The sequence below is a fragment of the Urtica dioica genome, chromosome 6 (assembly GCF_054948205.1).
Source record: "Urtica dioica subsp. dioica isolate 48M chromosome 6, U.dioica_male_clone48M_v1_H2, whole genome shotgun sequence".
Classification (NCBI taxonomy): Eukaryota; Viridiplantae; Streptophyta; class Magnoliopsida; order Rosales; family Urticaceae; genus Urtica; species Urtica dioica.
Window position 1 is genome coordinate 38953549 of NC_142761.1, and position 17001 is coordinate 38970549.

Genomic DNA, 17001 nt, shown 5'->3' on the forward strand with positions numbered 1-17001 from the left:
ACTGTTGACTTTGTAGCCCCTTTGTTCCAATATTATGATTATGATTATATTTGTTGCCCAGTGATGTAAAATTCAAAACCTTATAAATAAATGTAGACTACAAGTTTTATTTTCGCGATTTCTTTTTTCCCCATTGAACTTTCGAAACTCTCTCTTCCTCGATTTTCCCTATTGAGCTCCACGGCGCGCGATTCCGCGATTCCGATTCGCCCAAGCGGGATTCGGATTCCGATTTTCGAACTTCCAATCGCGCAATCGAAATATTGCCGACACGAGCTGGAAAATGATGCAACTTTATGTTTTTTTTTCTTGTTTGTTTTTTTAGAAATAGAAATCGATTGCATTGTTAAAATGAACGATTGTAGAAATTATTATCAAGGTGATTGATACACATATTGATGTTAGATATAAGCGTTAATGAGGGTTTTAGGGTTATATTTATGTATTTCTTTGTATTGATGCACATATATTGTCTTTCTTTGTATTTTTTAGGGTGATTGATACACATATTGTCTTTCTTAGTATTGATCGTATGGAAATGGACATCAATAATACCAATTGTTGTCACTGACCAAAAATCAACCAAAACTCAAATATTGACACATCTAGTATCAAATATTGGCAAAAACATTTGCCACCGCTCCTCTGTATTCGGACGCGTCTCTGGGTTACCCAGTGACTCGGCTCCGACTCGGGGGGGGGGGGGGGGGGGGGTCTCACCTATGCGACTCTGGAGACCCTCTTTATCTCTGTTTGGCGTCGTCCTTGACCTCCCATGTCCCTCCGCACTGCACATTGAGCTCTGCTTCTCAGGCTGGCCACCGTCGTGCTCATGCGCCGCCACCACTACCAGATATGCCACGTGGTTTGCCAGCCGCCTCGTTCCGCGGCCTCTCATTCTCAAGAGCCTTAGTGCCAACTCCTGTAAAGTTCTCTTTACCGACTCTAGCGAGTCTGTCGACGGGCTTGCCGAAAGATCTCTACGTTGTGCGTCTGAGGCGTTTTGTTCGAGAGCTCCGACGAGAAGGCGTCTTTCGTGTAGATGGTAATTTGGTGGTGTTGTTGTTTGTTTGTTTATTATTTTTTTATTATTATATATTCTTTTTCATGGTTTTTTCTTTACCTTAGTCACAAACTTATGTTGGTTTGTGTTATGTTGTGTTTTGAAGACGAGTTAATTGTCGTCCACATTTTTGTTTGGAAAACTCTTTTAGACGTTTGTCTAAGTTTTACTCGGCTAAAAATACATCTTGATAGTCATAGAATATTTCAGTTTTATTTTATTTTATTATTTATAAACGTAACTAATACAAAAGAATATTGATGAATATAATTCATTCGGAACCGAGACACACATATCAATCAACATCATCAATTACCCCCACATTTCTGTCCTGGAAAACATATATTATGCAATAATACAAACACGTGGACCCTCAAAAGGCTTCTTTTAATACATGACTGTTGCTATGAAAGCTATAATCTCACGTGACAAGTGTTGGCGTGAACAAGAAAAAGGAGAAAACATATATAGGTTTGATTTTGATCAATATGATAAATATATGCATATTTGATTTTTTTTTTGGGAGCAAAATGCATAATTAAAATATAATATAAGCATTAAGTAATCCTTAGTTCGTTAGAAAAAAGCAAAAAAGCAGTCCTTTAGAAATTAATACAATGGTAGAATAGTTTAAAATCAATGCTTAATTTCATTTGTACTCAAAAGTTACTGAAATTAGTAACATAGTAAGAGACTCAATAAAATATAATATCCGAGAGAACTTGAATTCGATTTGTTAGAATCTTAAACGTGATTTAAATATTGAAGCTAGTAATTCAATTCACAAAAGCGAAAGCGAAAACGAAAGGGTAAATGTTACCACCGACCATTGTAAAAAGGAAAAACACATTCAAGTTGTCCGAAGCTAGTTTAAGATGAGTATTTCGGTTTTCTACGCCTTGACTCACTCAAACTCGATGGTGCTATTTTTCTGAATAGAGGAGAAGGCTTAATAATGAAGGCGTTCAATTAATAAGAATTTTTTCCATCACAAAATCCTTTAAATTGTGGTTGTAGATGGACGTGTATTAAATATTGATTCACTCAATTTTCATGGATTAATAATAGAAAAGATATGGAACATATATAGATTGATTTTCAACGATTTGCTCAATCAAAAATCAAAAGATTGACTTCTCCAAAACAGAGCACTTATTGCTCGAAATCTGAGGCCAAAAATGGAAAGAAATCAACACGATTTGGTTAACTAGACTTTTTGGACTTGTATATATGTGTGTGTCTCTACAACACAAAAAGTTTGCGCCTTCTTTTTATTATTACTAGCATCTAATGAGGTGTTAGACTCTTAGTTAAGTCGATGATATCTCTGTCTTGTACAATAATAGTAAATATTTAAAGTGAACGAGATTTTCTTTTGTTGGCATGCACTCCCAACTTTTTATGATGATTCTACCAAGTTAGCACAATTTATCCATTTGATAGGCTTAGATTAATTATTCTGCTTAAAAGTACTTTCAAATTTTGATTAGAAGTTGCGCAAAAATCAGCCATTGTTGTTCAACCATAGAGTACTTGCAAAATGAAGGAACCGAAGTATACCTATCTGCTCTTTCCTATTTTTCCTTTAATTAATTGCTCATGTGACACATCACGTGTTTAAAAATAGACGGTAGGATAAAAAAAATTGGTGGAAGGATAAATGTTAAAACAATGATATAATTGATTATAAACGTTTGTATAGTTTGAAATTCAAGAAACACTTGGGAACTCGTCCAAAAGTTTAGAGGGATCTTATGGAGCAAAACTACATTTTTGGTAGATTTTGATACGAAAATACCTTTTTTTCTAAATAAAAAATACATTTTATCGTCTTTCAACTCTATTATTGATGAACCTATTGAGTTTATCGAATATCATCTTATGATATTTAAAGGCAACGTCAACTCCTTGAAATCTGATAAATTACAAAGAGATTCAAATCGTTAAAAATGAAATTAAGGATAATTTTTTATATCTTAAAACGCGCTACAAGTCTAATATTTGTAACTTTTTTTTTAAAGGTAATAATTTTTGTAACTTAACTACAAAGCTAATCAGATAAATTACAATAAATCATTAAAGAAGAAAACTCCAATATACGAGAAAAATAAGAATTAAGTGTAGAGAGAGAGAGAGAGAGTTTAGTAACGTGGCTTAACCAGATCGTCAATGGAAGCTTCTTCTCGTGCCTGCTTGTCAAATTGACACAGATAGAAAGCAAAGCAAAGCTAAGAAAGGAAAGAAGAAAAGAAAGTGAATCACCGAATTCGAAACCCTAACAATGGTGAAGAAGCGAGTGCCTGACTGGCTCAACAGTTCTCTATGGTCCTCCTCTCCTTCTCCGGCCGACGACGATCGCCTCCGTCGCTACTCCTCTAAATCCGCTTCCGCCGCCGCCGAGCAACCTCCTCCGCCTCCGCCGAAAGTGGAGCCTCCGGTTCCAGTTTCTCCGCCACGGAGAGAGTCGCCGAGGACGCGCGACGAGGCCGGCGACTCGGACGGAACCGTCGGAGCTCATCCTCCTTCCGCGGAGGAGATTTCTCGCCAGGCTCAGCTCGTGACCGAGGTGCGAATCTCAGCTCTCATTCTCTACGAATTGTTGCTCGTTCGAAAGAGACGAAGAATAAGATTGGAAATGTTTTTTTGTTTTTTTTTTTCCTTTTCTTTTCTTGTAGTTGTCGAAGAAGGTGATTAACATTCGAGAGGTGAGAAAAATCGCGTCGCAGGGGATACCGGACGGAGCTGGGATTCGATCTACGGCGTGGAAGGTAAGTGTACTCGAGTATTGATTATGGATTGATTATTGATTATTGAATTTTCATGGCTGTTTGGTTGCTGCGAAAATGGGGAAAGAAGGAACAGAAATTAGAATGGAAATGGATTTTCTTGATCATTTATATTGTTGTTGACTGTCTATACTATCACAGAGAGGAAAAATGTTTGAATAGTATACTTTTTAATATAATTTTTTTTTTTTTTTTGATGTAGCTCTTACTGGGTTATCTGCCACCGGATCGTAGTCTTTGGCCGAGTGAATTGGCCAAAAAAAGGTCTCAGTACAAGCATTTCAAAGAGGACCTCCTGATGAATCCCGTAAGTCAAGTCTGAAAAATGGCTTTGTTTGTTTGTATGTCTGTTTCATGTATTGAGCGAGATAAGAAGTTCTGCATTGTAATGCGATCCTGGATGTGATTTTCCTTTACAACTAATTGTTTGGTCGTCTTTTAGAGTTAGACATACAATCCCGATACTAACAGAAACATTAAATTTGTAACTGGGTTATAGATGGTTCCGTGTTCTAGGTTTTTACAGATTTTTTTTATATTTCCTTTTACAGCAGTTGCTATTATTGATTCAGTCGACTACTTGGTCCGACATCTATAAATGAACCGCAATTTTTTTTTTTCAAGAGTGGGATTGAGAGTTTAGTGTCTTGTTGTTGAGCTAATTCACTGACTTCATATTTTTTATCCAGTTGTTTGAAATTGTAAATGTATCTAGCTGAATCTATGTCAAATCAATATGAAATGTGAAATGTTGTGAATCCCGTGCGATTACTTATAGATAAAGAAAGATACTGAATTTTATGCAATTTTCTTCTTCTTTCCAATATATTGGTTTCTTAACGTTTTTGTGGCTAGTCAGTCAGAAATCGCAAGGAAGCTAGAGAAATCTGGTAGTTACAATAGTAGCGAGTTAGATAGTGAAGACCGTGGTTTGCTTTCAAGATCTCAAATACGTACCGAGGAGCATCCATTGAGTCTTGGAACAACCAGCATTTGGAATCAGTTTTTTAAGGTGAGCTTTCTTGAGTCTTTGGTTTACAGGTGCGATCAGATTTTTGTCTAAGATTATGATATTTGAAGCAATAGAACATACACTAATGAGACGAGGTGCAAAAATACTCAACCTGGTAAAGGCCATAGCATTTGAGACTTTCTTCTCTTTCCCCGAATCCTGCTTCCACTAGACATCTTAAATATAAGTAATGTGTGTGATATCTAGCCTTTTTCTTTTTCTGTTTTTCATTCTTTGGTAAATGAATGGTAGCCATTGATAAAATCCCATGCTGAACTTTTCTTTTGCGTGAGCCATCAAGAGTTTAGGATTGCCAAGTTTACCTGCCACCATGGAATCTTGAATATTATCTGATGAACCATATTGCATTATTGTTCAATCTAGGGGCTAAAAAAGGAAAATGGTTTCGAAAATTTGTTCTAGGTCTTTTAAGTACTTTGATGCATTTATAAAATCAACACTGAACCTGTTTCAAGATTCTTATCTGAAAGTAAATATGTGTGGCGACTTCAAAAGTAGCTCACGTTGTGAGTCTTCAAGTGTGTGTTTGGCATCTTTGTAGATATATAACTCTCAACCTTGGGTTATGCAGGACACAGAGATCGTAGAGCAGATTGACCGGGATGTGAAGCGGACTCATCCAGACCTGCACTTTTTCTCCGGAGACTCAGACGTTGCTAAATCCAACCAGGTTTGCCTTTGATCTTTCACTTGGATTGGCAAGGATTTATCTCTTAGTATATGTGAAACCGGTGTTAATTTTTTTTTTTTTTTTTTTTTTTTTCAGGATGCTTTAAGAAGCATTTTAATGGTCTTTGCAAAATTAAATCCTGGCATAAGATACGTTCAAGGGATGAATGAGGTTTTGGCTCCTTTATATTACGTATTCAGAAACGATCCTGATGAGGAAAATGCAGTAAGTTATCATCTTCATTAGTTTTTATTGTAGTTGTTTATCATCGTTCTTTAATTATAGTATTTCTCAATGAATAAAAAATCTTTATTGATATAACCAATGAGAAAATGGTTGCATTAATTTTGGGTTAATAATTTGTAACTTCGTTTCCTGCACTAGCAGACACTATTATTTGAGTTCTCATTGTTTTTTTTTTACTGAATCATAAACATCCCTTGCATATTTTTATCCGACCAGATTTCATTCGTTCTGTATAACTTAACAATGCCCTATCGTGCTCTATTTGTCTTCTGATGCTAATTGTAATCTTTCCAATTAAAGGGCATAAAATAATGAACATACATTTTTAACCCAATAGAAGTAAGAAACAGACGTACGAGTTGTTGGTTCTAACCCAATAGTAATAGTTTATTGGAAACTTTTTTCCCTGTTTAATTATTTCAGCATTTTCTAGGGTTTGGTAGGTCCTTCTGTAGTTAAGATTGTGTCGCATTTCGCTTATGATTAATAGTTGAAGTACATCCACGACCACATTTTCTACTTGATTTTTTTGTTTGGATCGTGCTCATGATTTCCGAAATTTGTATAGGCTTGCGCTGAAGCGGACACCTTCTTTTGTTTTGTCGAAGTATTGAGTGGATTTCGTGACAATTTCTGTCAGCAACTTGATAATAGTGTTGTCGGGATTCGCTCCACCATTACAAGGTTGTCTCAGCTTCTGAAGGAGCACGACGAAGAGCTGTGGCGTCATCTTGAGGTCACAACTAAAGTAAGACACGTATTTCGTGATCATAAATTGTCTGAATTACACAACTTGTGAACCGATCGATACCCAAAACAACTACCAGTCGAAAAGATCCTTGAAATTAAGCGCGGTCCTCAAATTCAAATTATATTGTATTACATTTGGGTCAAAAAGGGGACCAGTAGAACAATCAAAGTCCGGATTCTGAATTACAATATCATTTTTTTTTTGCTCTTTGAACTGTTCTTGCGGAGTAGAGGTAAAGAATTAGATATATCTACCATATAGTTTTTGAAAATGCTAAGCTCTGCATGATTAATTTCCACAGGTGAACCCGCAGTTTTACGCATTTCGATGGATCACTCTTCTCTTGACACAGGAATTCGATTTCCCAGACAGCCTCCACATCTGGGACACCCTTTTAAGCGATCCCGAGGGTCCTCAGGTGTGTTTATTTTTTTAACTACTTTATTATACCTTTCGAGGCATACCAGTCGTCGATAAAAAAATTGATATGATATAAAATAAGAGTGATATAGAACACGACTTTACTTTTGTGGGTTTTTAGGAGACCCTTCTAAGAGTATGTTGTGCGATGTTGATCCTCGTTCGGCGCCGACTATTAGCGGGGGATTTCACATCCAATCTGAAACTGCTACAGAATTACCCGCCCACAAATATCAGCCATCTTCTTTACGTTGCCAACAAGCTGCGAACACAAGGCTCCGTCTAATACGCTTCTCTTCCGTTTACCATTTACTGGTTTTTTTTTTTGTTTTTTTGTTTGTTTTGTATTTCAAGCATTTGCACGTTTGTAAATCAGTCATGTAAATGTTGTTGGTTAAGGGTAACTTTGTAGTTTCTTAATCCTTGAGCTATGTGCTCTATTGGGGCCATATGATTTTATTTTTTCTTCTGTTTTGCCTTTAAATGTAAGCTTATTTCCTTTCTCCTGCGCTCTCTCAGTTTCGTAAGTCCGTGCTTTGTTGGAGTTGATAGTTAATACATAAGTGGTTTGTTGGTTTATTAAACGGACATCATTGGTGGGTGAGTAAAAACAGTCACCTAAGCAGAAGCCATCTAAATTATTAGGTGTTTTATTGTTTTCTTTATTATGTTTTCCCAAGTTTTTGAAGCTTCCATATTTCGGGCAAAATTGATGACGATAACATATTTATAGAAAAAGATACGCTTAATTTGCAACTTCTAACACTCTATACATCAGAATGGTTCGAAAATTTACAGGGAAAAGCAGAATAAGCAACTCCAACAAAAAGGAAACTCAATGAGACTAATTAAAAGCAACATAATTTTTTTTTTTTTTTTTGGTAATTTAGAGATGTCAATAACGAGCCATCGTGACTAAAATAATCAACGAGGTATTGCTTTAAAAAATTACGAAAGAAGTATCAATCTATGTTTACAGAATATGAACTTATACAGGCATTCTTAAAAAAATTCAAAAATTACAAAACCAATTTGTGTACCTCTACTTCGTCTGCAAATTGGTTAGGAGGACCGACATTATACAATACAATTTCTAGCAGTATGTTAACATCTCTGATACTTATGAAAAAAAAAAATGATTGAAAAGTAGACACGACTGTTATGTAATGAATAGCAAGTCCATCCAAGTACAAAACCGGATATCCACAACTAAGCTAAGCCATCGGAAATGTTATCTTGTTAGTGCAACTTGAAAATATTTGCACAGAGTCCATCTGATTCGTAGTTTCAAGCTTTCCGATTCCGATATATCGAAACTCACACTATATTATCCAAGAGAAATATTACCTGAAAGACAGCTGATTTTCTCTCGTTTCTTTGCGGATCAACGCAATGATTCTGAAGTACAATAACCACAAAAATCTTCATCTCTCTCTTTCGTCTACAGACCCAGACGAGCTCTTTGAGTTAGAGGATTCTACATCGCTCGAAGCTTCGCTCCCCAACTGGCTATTAAGAATCTCTATCACATTACTCGGCGGGCATTTATCGCCTTCGTTCTTTGGCGACACCTGGCAAAAACACTCGGGCCAGGGATTCGTGTAGAAGGACTCGGGCGGAACTCGTTCGTGGGGCCCGCCAAAGTTTGTTCCGTGCATAACTTGTCGAACGGCTTCTTCGAAACCAGCGGTCCTTCCTTTCTCCCTGTCAATGAAGATCGGAGCAAGGCCTTTCCTATCGGGTCTGAGAGTGGTTCGAAACCCGTAGTACAAGCGATGGCCAAGGAGATTGTTTGCAAAGTTGCTTGGACCATCGTATGTGGGCATAAAAATATCGGAGAGAAGACAAACCATGTAATCCACTGCAGATCCCAGAAGTCCCTGGTTTCCTGATAGCTCCTCTGTGTGTTCTACGGAATTGTGGTTCTCGAGGTATGGGAACAGAGAACGAAAAGGTTTCATGAACCTCTCTCCACCAAAAAGTTCACCGGCCGCTAGGTATATCCTGGTAGAGTTCTCGAAGCCCATCGCACGTAAAATTAGACCAACCTGCGGTGAGGAAGTCATTAAAGTTTAGATCAAAGAGATTTGCGAACATTGTGATGAGAACCTGAATATTTCATCACTAAAAAATAGGAAAAATACAAGATTATTACAATCTTTTGAGAGGCTTGTTCTCTCCCCCGAGAAACACCCCATTTTTTCACTCAATTTCTGCCTATCTTTTCCTTTCACCATCCTCTTATTTATACTAAATAGCTATTTAATCCTAACTACGACACTACCCTCAAGGTCTCTTAACACATTGTCATTGCAAATCTTATTTGAATTACATTCATGAGCTGCATACATGAATTTTTTTCGTTGCAACGTTTTCTTTAGTAATAGCTGCATTCCAAAAAGATATATTGGAAAAGCAACATTACCTCTTCCGGGGTCAACGGGCATTTTCCAATGGCCCTTCTTTCATCGTAAACTAGCTTCTTTGGTGCAAAATTTTCCTCCCGATACTTCTTCAATATCTTCTGTTCCGTGGGGCTAAAAATATCAAAGCACCTGCAGAAAAAACTCATAGAAAATATAGTTATATTAGAAAGACAATTACCTTTTCTTAAACGGTATAATACAAGAACTTAATAACATACCCAGCAAATGCCAACATATCCATCTCGAAACGAAGATGTATAGACATAAAGTGACCTTGCGTACGGAGCTTATCGACTATCGATTGACTCAACCTCATGATCTGTGGTTTGAATCTCAAAGCGTGATAATTTACTCTGCACCTCAATCGTTGGTACTCTGGGTTGTCGATTTCTTCCGCCAAACGATGAGAAAACGGCGTAAGGTATATGGCACCGTGTTCCCTCATTTCCTTCAGAGCTACTGTAGTATACCAACTAGCAGGAGCATCCCTCGGAGGTCTAATCTGAGAAAAAGGAATAAGAGAGCAGAAAAAACCGAGACCATTGATCCTATCAATACCTTATCGAAGAACCATAATGCGTCAATGGTAGTTATATACCTGAAAAGGTTTTAGCTTCTTTGTTTTCCCGTTTTTATGGTTTTCAGGTATGTGTTCCACAATTCGCACATCAAACCTCAACGATTGGATAAAATGCTCGACATCATAGATACCATGGAAACCACTGCATACAGAAAAGTGCAATTGCGACTGCATTTAGTATATTTGTGCGAAATTCGTGATCAACTGATAAATTATGAAAAAAAAACCCCCACAAAGGATCTGTGTGTTTGTAAAGAGATGGATCGATGAATATACGAAACCTGTCATCATGCCAAAAAGAGTTTGCATCCAACTCCGGCAGTACAAGAGTGGCATTCATGATTCGTGCAGCTAGAACCGCATTACAAATCTACAACATTCAGGAGAAAAAAAAAAAAATTAGGGGCGAATATCTCAGCACCTTAAGAATCCATACTTGTACGATGAGTTTTGAAGAACAAACTGCAGTTCGTTGCTGATTGAGACCACCGTTACAACGTACTTTCAGATAACCATTGGTTTCACTTGGTGGTGCTGCCACAAGGTGAGTAGAAAATCGATTGTATCAATTTTTTTTGTTCTCTTCATTTTAATTCAATTTAATATAAATGAAAGAACATACGAGGCCATTCTGAACGTGGGGCCGATGATGGTCTCCAGCCACCAGATCCTGCAGTATTCCATAGTTCTTCAACATTGACCTGTAACAACAAAATGTTTAGAAAGAACACACCCAATAAAAAATAATAAAAAAAAAAGAAAAAGAACTAAGATATGAACTAACACCTTTTCTGACAATGACAAACAATCAAAATTGAATGCTCAATTATTCGAGCCCACCTCTAAAGATTTCTAGTCATATCAGCTAGTATTTGCAAAGAGAACAGAACATCTAATCAGCGATCGTAGCACACACACACATAAATGTTTCATCTAATCGCTAATCCCAAACTGCAACTAAGAAATGAATAAAAAGAGATCACCAAAACCTCAAGACAAGCCGATTGTGGATTCCAATTTCCCAAGCAAACCAAACGAAAATCAACAACTGCCATATCCGAAATCACTTCATATCCCTCAGACGCTCGAAACTAACCTCGGAGCGGTATACAGATCCGGAGCCGCCATTAAAGGACCTCTTGAAGAGCAAGGAAACGGTGCAGATCAAGATCACCGCCGCGGCGATCGACAGCCTCCCGACCATTCCCCTCACCGCTCCTCCGCCGGCAGACTTCCGGTGATGCACGCCCGTCCTGCGAAAAACGAATCGGAAATCGTGTTTAGTTGGAGAGAAGAGACGAAACAGATTCTGAGAGGAAACCTGGTTAGGTCGGTCAGAGTTGGTGACTGACAGTACCTCCGCATTGTCGAAGAAAGTGAGCGACGATAAGCTCGCTCTGGGATCGGCAATGGAAGACGAAATTCTTCTTCTTCTTCTTCTTCTTCTTCTTCTTCTTCTTCAATGGCGTGTTTGAGTCAGACACAGCAATGAAAGCACTGTCAGTTTGTCAGCCGGGTTTTTTCGCATTTCAAACTCCCGACCCATTAGAATGTAAATACTGGTACCAATATTATACTCTGATTTTGCTAGATAACCTTATATTTCATAATTAATTATCTGAAACAACAAAATCGATTTTACTAATCGTAGTTTATTGAAATGCCGACATTTTATAAGCGAGTATTTTATAATATAGTTAAAGAATTTATCTGAATTGGATTTATACAATAGCCGAATAGAATACAAATATTAAATAATTTATCAATAAATTTCTTATTTTTATGATAAAAGTAAAAAATACTAAATTGATAAATTTCTTTCTGACTTCCGAGAATTAAAAATTGGTTGTATGCTGCTTAGATAACTAACTTTTTTTTTTAAACAAAGAAGTGAATACCGAGATGTATACACATATGCTGATTAGACAATTAATCACATATAACCTATAAATATTAAAAAATATAACCTACAACCTCATTTATCTAGATAAATTTGAATTACCCTTATAATCAACTTAGTATAGATATTAACTTAAGGAACTATGAAAATATTGACTGTTTTTTTTTTATCAAAGATTTTGACCTTTAAAATCGAAGTTACATTGACCATAAAGTTAATGATAATTAACTAAAGAAGTTACTCACAGTGTTTACTTGAAAATCAAAATTAATTGATAAATAATTACTAGAGTTAATAAATATTACATAATGAAGTTAACAAATGGAAAGTATTAAAGATAATTGATATTCTTAAGAATTGAAATCAAAGTTAATAAAAATTACACGTAAAAAATATCATAATTATATACAAAATAATAACTAACTTAGTCACATGAAACTGATTAATTGTATTTAAGCTAGTATTTGATTAATGATTACGAATTAGCCACCCACAACAAAATATTAACTTTTTTTATTGAGATTTGTAAGTAATTAGGCCACTTTAAACATGTAATTTTAGATCTAGCATATGTTTGACATCTTTTAGGTATATAGTCAAATGACTTATGTGGTAATAATTAAGGTCTGATTTGCCCTTATTTATTAAAAAATTCGTCACTTGCTCTCTCTTATTTTTTTTCAAATATTTTTTTTTTGCATCAAAACTTCAAAAATTCGTATTTTTCTCATACGAACTCGAAATTGAGTGATTTCAGATCCTACAAATTCGTGGAGTCGAGATCTTCAAAAATAGACCCATTGTGTTTGATGAAAAATTATTTTTAATGCATCATAGTTACGTTTCCATTTATTTTTTTGATAATTTCAAAAATTTTCAGTTATTTCCATATTTAAGTAGTAACGTGATTTTTCTACATCTATGGTATTAAACATGATTTTTCATCAAACACAATGGATCTATTTTTGAAGATCTCGGCGTCACGAATCCGTAGGATTTGGAATCACTCAATTTCGAGTTCATATGAGATAGATATGATTTTTTAAAGTTTTTATGTAAAAAAAGTGTAAAAAAAAAGTAAGAGAGAGAAAGTGACGAATTTTTTAATAAATAAGAGTAAATCAGACCTTAATTAGTGCCACATAAGTGTATTGGCTATTTCCCTAAAAGTTGTGAAACATAGGCTAAAAACAAATTTCATAGTTTCATTTCGGTTATTTCCTTATAGTCATTTTTTATTTGATGTTTATAACAATCAATATTAATCCTTATAAACAATTATAAACTGACAAGTAGCTATGAATTAAGGGAAAAAAAAGTACACAACACAGAAAGAGAGAAAAACAAGTAATTAGTCAAATATTCATTAAACTATTTTTTTCTAAAAAAAACTGTCTTGCAATTAATATTATTGTTTTAAAAAAAATTAAAATTAACTAAAGGGCATATTTACCATTTTGATAAGTTAATAAAGAGAATGGTTAATTTCCAATTATTAATTTAATTACTAATTAAAGTATAATTTCAACGTTTCAAAAATACTATATGGTTATAGAACCCTAAAATATAACCACCGTAAAAATGAGATTATTAAAGTTATTCGTACATGTGACTCTTTATTTATTTTTTTTGTTATTATTTTTTTTTGTTGAGAAAGACATGTGACTCTTGAACTTTACAAATTGATTCTTTTATTTTATATAATTTTCTTGCATCATAATCCCTGAACGTTTAAAAAAATGGCTCATATGAATTGATTTTCTATTTTCATATATATTCTACATTATCTAATTTGTTAGCGTCCATATGTAAAAAAAAAAATCACAAAATCCAATCATAAATAAAATCTCAACATGATTGTAGTTGCACTACTACACACAATATGTGGCCATAAAAGCTTTCCAAGATTTCCGACCAAAATCAAATCAATTTCTTAGATGATGCACATGCAAAAGAAAAAAATGGTTGCCACATCAAGTTTGGCCAAAACGCGTTTATAGTTAGAGACCTATGAAACAATTGTCGATATTTTCTTCTAATCATAGAATAAACTGAAATACATATATATATATATATATATATATATATATATATATATCATATTATTTGTTATGCCAATCAACATGGTCTAAAAGCAAAATGTGTCAACTACGAGAATAATAACACATATGAGTTTGATAATAAAAAAAAAATAGCACAGATGGGTTGATCGACGAACTACCCACATCATCTTCAATCGTAGTACTACTTTAGTGTTAATTTAATGCACTATAGTTGAAGATGGTCTAAAAAGATGTCAACTAATATTTCTATTCTTTTAAATAAATTTGTCTGATTGATTTGTTTTTGTGAAGGTAAATATGGACTTGCGGAAGAAAATGCATTTTTATTTCTATGAGTCATGAAATTTCGGATTTGACATGAAGAAATTATTCCTTCCAATATTGACCGGAATTCTATTGGATTTAGAAATGGAATTTTCATTTCAAGTATATGGAAATTAATTTTCTTCCGGTTATAAAACATTTATTTTTGGCACAATTCAGAGTCGCTAGATTTGCAACTGCCACAAATCCAACGACTCATATTATTTAAAAAAAAAACATAAAAAATGAAGCATGATTATACGTGCGGAAGAAACTATTTCCATTGGTGGAAGTCAACATCTGCTCATCCAGTGGAAGAAAATTTTGTCACTCACGTTTATCCACGAAAAGAATCATTCCCCTCGAATTTTAAGGCCGGAAGGAAGAGATTTCCAACCTTCTTCTGTACCATAAGCCCATGATTAGGGAAGCGATGGCTTTGAAAGGTGGACCCACACCTTATTTCGTCATGTAATTTGTTTGTATTATATAAGCTATTCTGCGTAGGCTTTTATTTTGTACGTTCAGGCCAAAGCAGAGAGGAAAGTATGGGTAAGTGAAAATAAAGAGGGCAATGACAACTAATGTTGGAATATTAGAGAGAATTGACTAATAAAGAGTATTTATTATCAAATGTGCTGGTGATTTTAGGCAAAGATTTGAGTGGGGTCCACTCAACGGAATTTGATAATTCTTTCGTATTATTATTCCTTGCGGAATGAGTTATAATATCGATTATAAGTTTGCCAAAATCGGAGTTATAATGAATGATAAATTGATGCTCAAAGTATGCTTAAAGAGCACATTTGTTATGTGAAAATTAAGTGAATTTCAAGAGTCCCACATAGGTTGGGTTAAGTGTGTTGTGTATATATACTATCATCTTTCTTTATTCGATAAGCAAGTGCAAGAGAGGAGCGTGTGAGTGGGTTAACTCTTAACCCTCGCGCGCGCACACACACGCGTGCCGCCGCCGCCGAGCCGAGCCGGGCTCGGGTTTCGGGAATGTCTCGGTCTCGGGTTGGGGCCTTGGACCAATCCTTATCTTTTTATTCCAATAATTCCACAAATAACTTGTTTTGTTAGAAATTAATGTTGTACTGTGCATTGAATGGCACAATGCTGGACGGTTTTAATGAGATTAATTGCCATAATGGCTGGACGGTTTGTGAGGCTCAAGGTTGTAACCTCTCTAACACCTTGCCCTATAAATAGAGACATCTAGAACTCATTCAGAACACACAAACAAACACGAATTCTTTCTACTTCTTTCTTTCTCTCCGAAATTGTTCTTTTCCCTTGTAGTCCAGTGGTTGGTTCTATTATAGGTCTAGTTCGCCGGAGAAGTTCTGTTGGTGGAAAGCTCATCTCAATTCCGCCGTTGTATCATGAGAGGTAAATTGCTCATCGATTCCGGCACTTGTGGGAGGACAATATTGCTTTAAGGAAACCGTCGAATAGTCGTCGGCTTTGTTTTCTCTGCTTTGTTTTTTCCTACATCTTCTCGTTTATAATATTGTTGTTGCTCTTTTTTCTGTACTTTAATTTTTTTTCTGCTACCAAGTTGTCTATTTATTCCGTAAATAAATATTATTTACGTACTATTTTCTAACAATATTAAAGCAATATTTGTTCTTAGACAGAAGAAGTTTTAAATTATTTTGGTTAATTTTGTGTTTTCCTTTATCAACGTATTTATTAACTTGGTTAGTTTTCTTTTGTAGTAATGGAAAACAACAAAAACAGCAACAACATGAATAATGGAGTGGATGCGTCGGGGAATCCGTTCATTCCAATGTCTTCCAACGTCGAGGTGTTGACTACCACCGCCATGAATCCGACTATAGTGGTGCAACCACAAGACTCGGTGGAGGCTTCGGCAACGGACCCGATGGTCTCGTCAACTCGATGGCGGCGATGGCCGTGAACGGATCCGCAGATCTAGTTCAAAATGTGGGCTCGGTCCTAGGACCTCCCATGATGATGCCGGCGGAGAAGCTAGGGAAGTTCGATGACACGAACTTCAAACGATGGCAACAAAAGATGCTCTTCTTTTTTACCACCATTGGTCTTGTAAGGTTCTTGACTGATGACCTTCCGACTCTCCATGAGGACGAGGCCGATCCTAGAGTGAAGATGGCGTATCTTGCTTGGAAGGATTCCGACTACTTGTGTCGGAATTACGTGATGAACTATCTCGCCGACTCGCTACACAATGTGTACGAGGCCGAGGCCGTTTCCTCGAGTTCAAAATGGTGGACAATAAGACGGTGGTGAGTCAAGTGCAAGACTTGCAACTAATCTTTCACGAGATTCAAGCCGAGAGAATGATCATATGCGAGTCTTTCCAAGTTGCCTCCATCATCGAGAAGTTACCTTCGGGTTGGACGGACTTCAAGAACTACCTTAAGCACAAGCGAAATGAGATGAGTCTTGAAGACTTGGTGGTTTGCCTTCGCATAGAGGAAGACAACCGTGGCTCCGACAAGAGGTTCAAAACCACGTCCGAGAGAGCCAACGTCATCGAGCATGGTGAAGGCTCGAAAGGCAAGAGGCCCGCTAACAAGCTTGGGGCAAAAGGAGTTGCCTTCAAGAAGAAGAACCAACAAAATTTTGTTGGGAAATGCTTCAACTGCGACAAAGAATGTCACCACGCCGCAGATTACCGAAAGCCACAAAAGAAGAAGATGAGCGAGGCCAATGTCGTCGAGACCGATGGAGATGAACAATTTCTCGTCACCGTGGTCTCCGAAGTAAACT

At 36.1% G+C, this 17001-nt stretch overlaps 2 protein-coding genes across 3 annotated transcripts; one reads left to right on the forward strand and one right to left on the reverse strand.

The window, feature by feature from the left end:
• The first annotated feature begins 3134 nt into the window (after positions 1-3134).
• On the forward strand, positions 3135-7471 carry LOC149394013 (Ypt/Rab-GAP domain of gyp1p superfamily protein). The gene is made up of 9 exons (XM_089617691.1): positions 3135-3629; positions 3739-3831; positions 4052-4156; positions 4709-4861; positions 5454-5552; positions 5649-5777; positions 6367-6546; positions 6851-6967; positions 7091-7471. Exons 1-9 carry the CDS (start codon positions 3345-3347, stop codon positions 7253-7255), a joined length of 1326 nt encoding a protein of 441 aa, XP_089473817.1. The 5' UTR covers positions 3135-3344; the 3' UTR covers positions 7256-7471.
• A 446-nt stretch (positions 7472-7917) lies between these two features.
• On the reverse strand, positions 7918-11574 carry LOC149394014 (O-fucosyltransferase family protein). Of its 2 annotated transcripts, none has more exons than XM_089617556.1 (9): positions 11297-11574; positions 11072-11228; positions 10598-10676; positions 10439-10509; positions 10257-10345; positions 9994-10117; positions 9614-9897; positions 9395-9524; positions 7918-9017 (listed from the first exon to the last, which is right to left on the reverse strand). In XM_089617556.1, the coding sequence occupies exons 1-9, from the start codon at positions 11338-11340 to the stop codon at positions 8394-8396; spliced, it is 1602 nt and encodes a 533-aa protein (XP_089473682.1). In that variant the 5' UTR covers positions 11341-11574; the 3' UTR covers positions 7918-8393. The 2 variants fall into 2 exon arrangements, with proteins under 2 accessions (XP_089473682.1, XP_089473683.1); XM_089617557.1 differs by having other exon boundaries at positions 11333-11573.
• Between the last annotated feature and the right edge of the window lie 5427 nt (positions 11575-17001).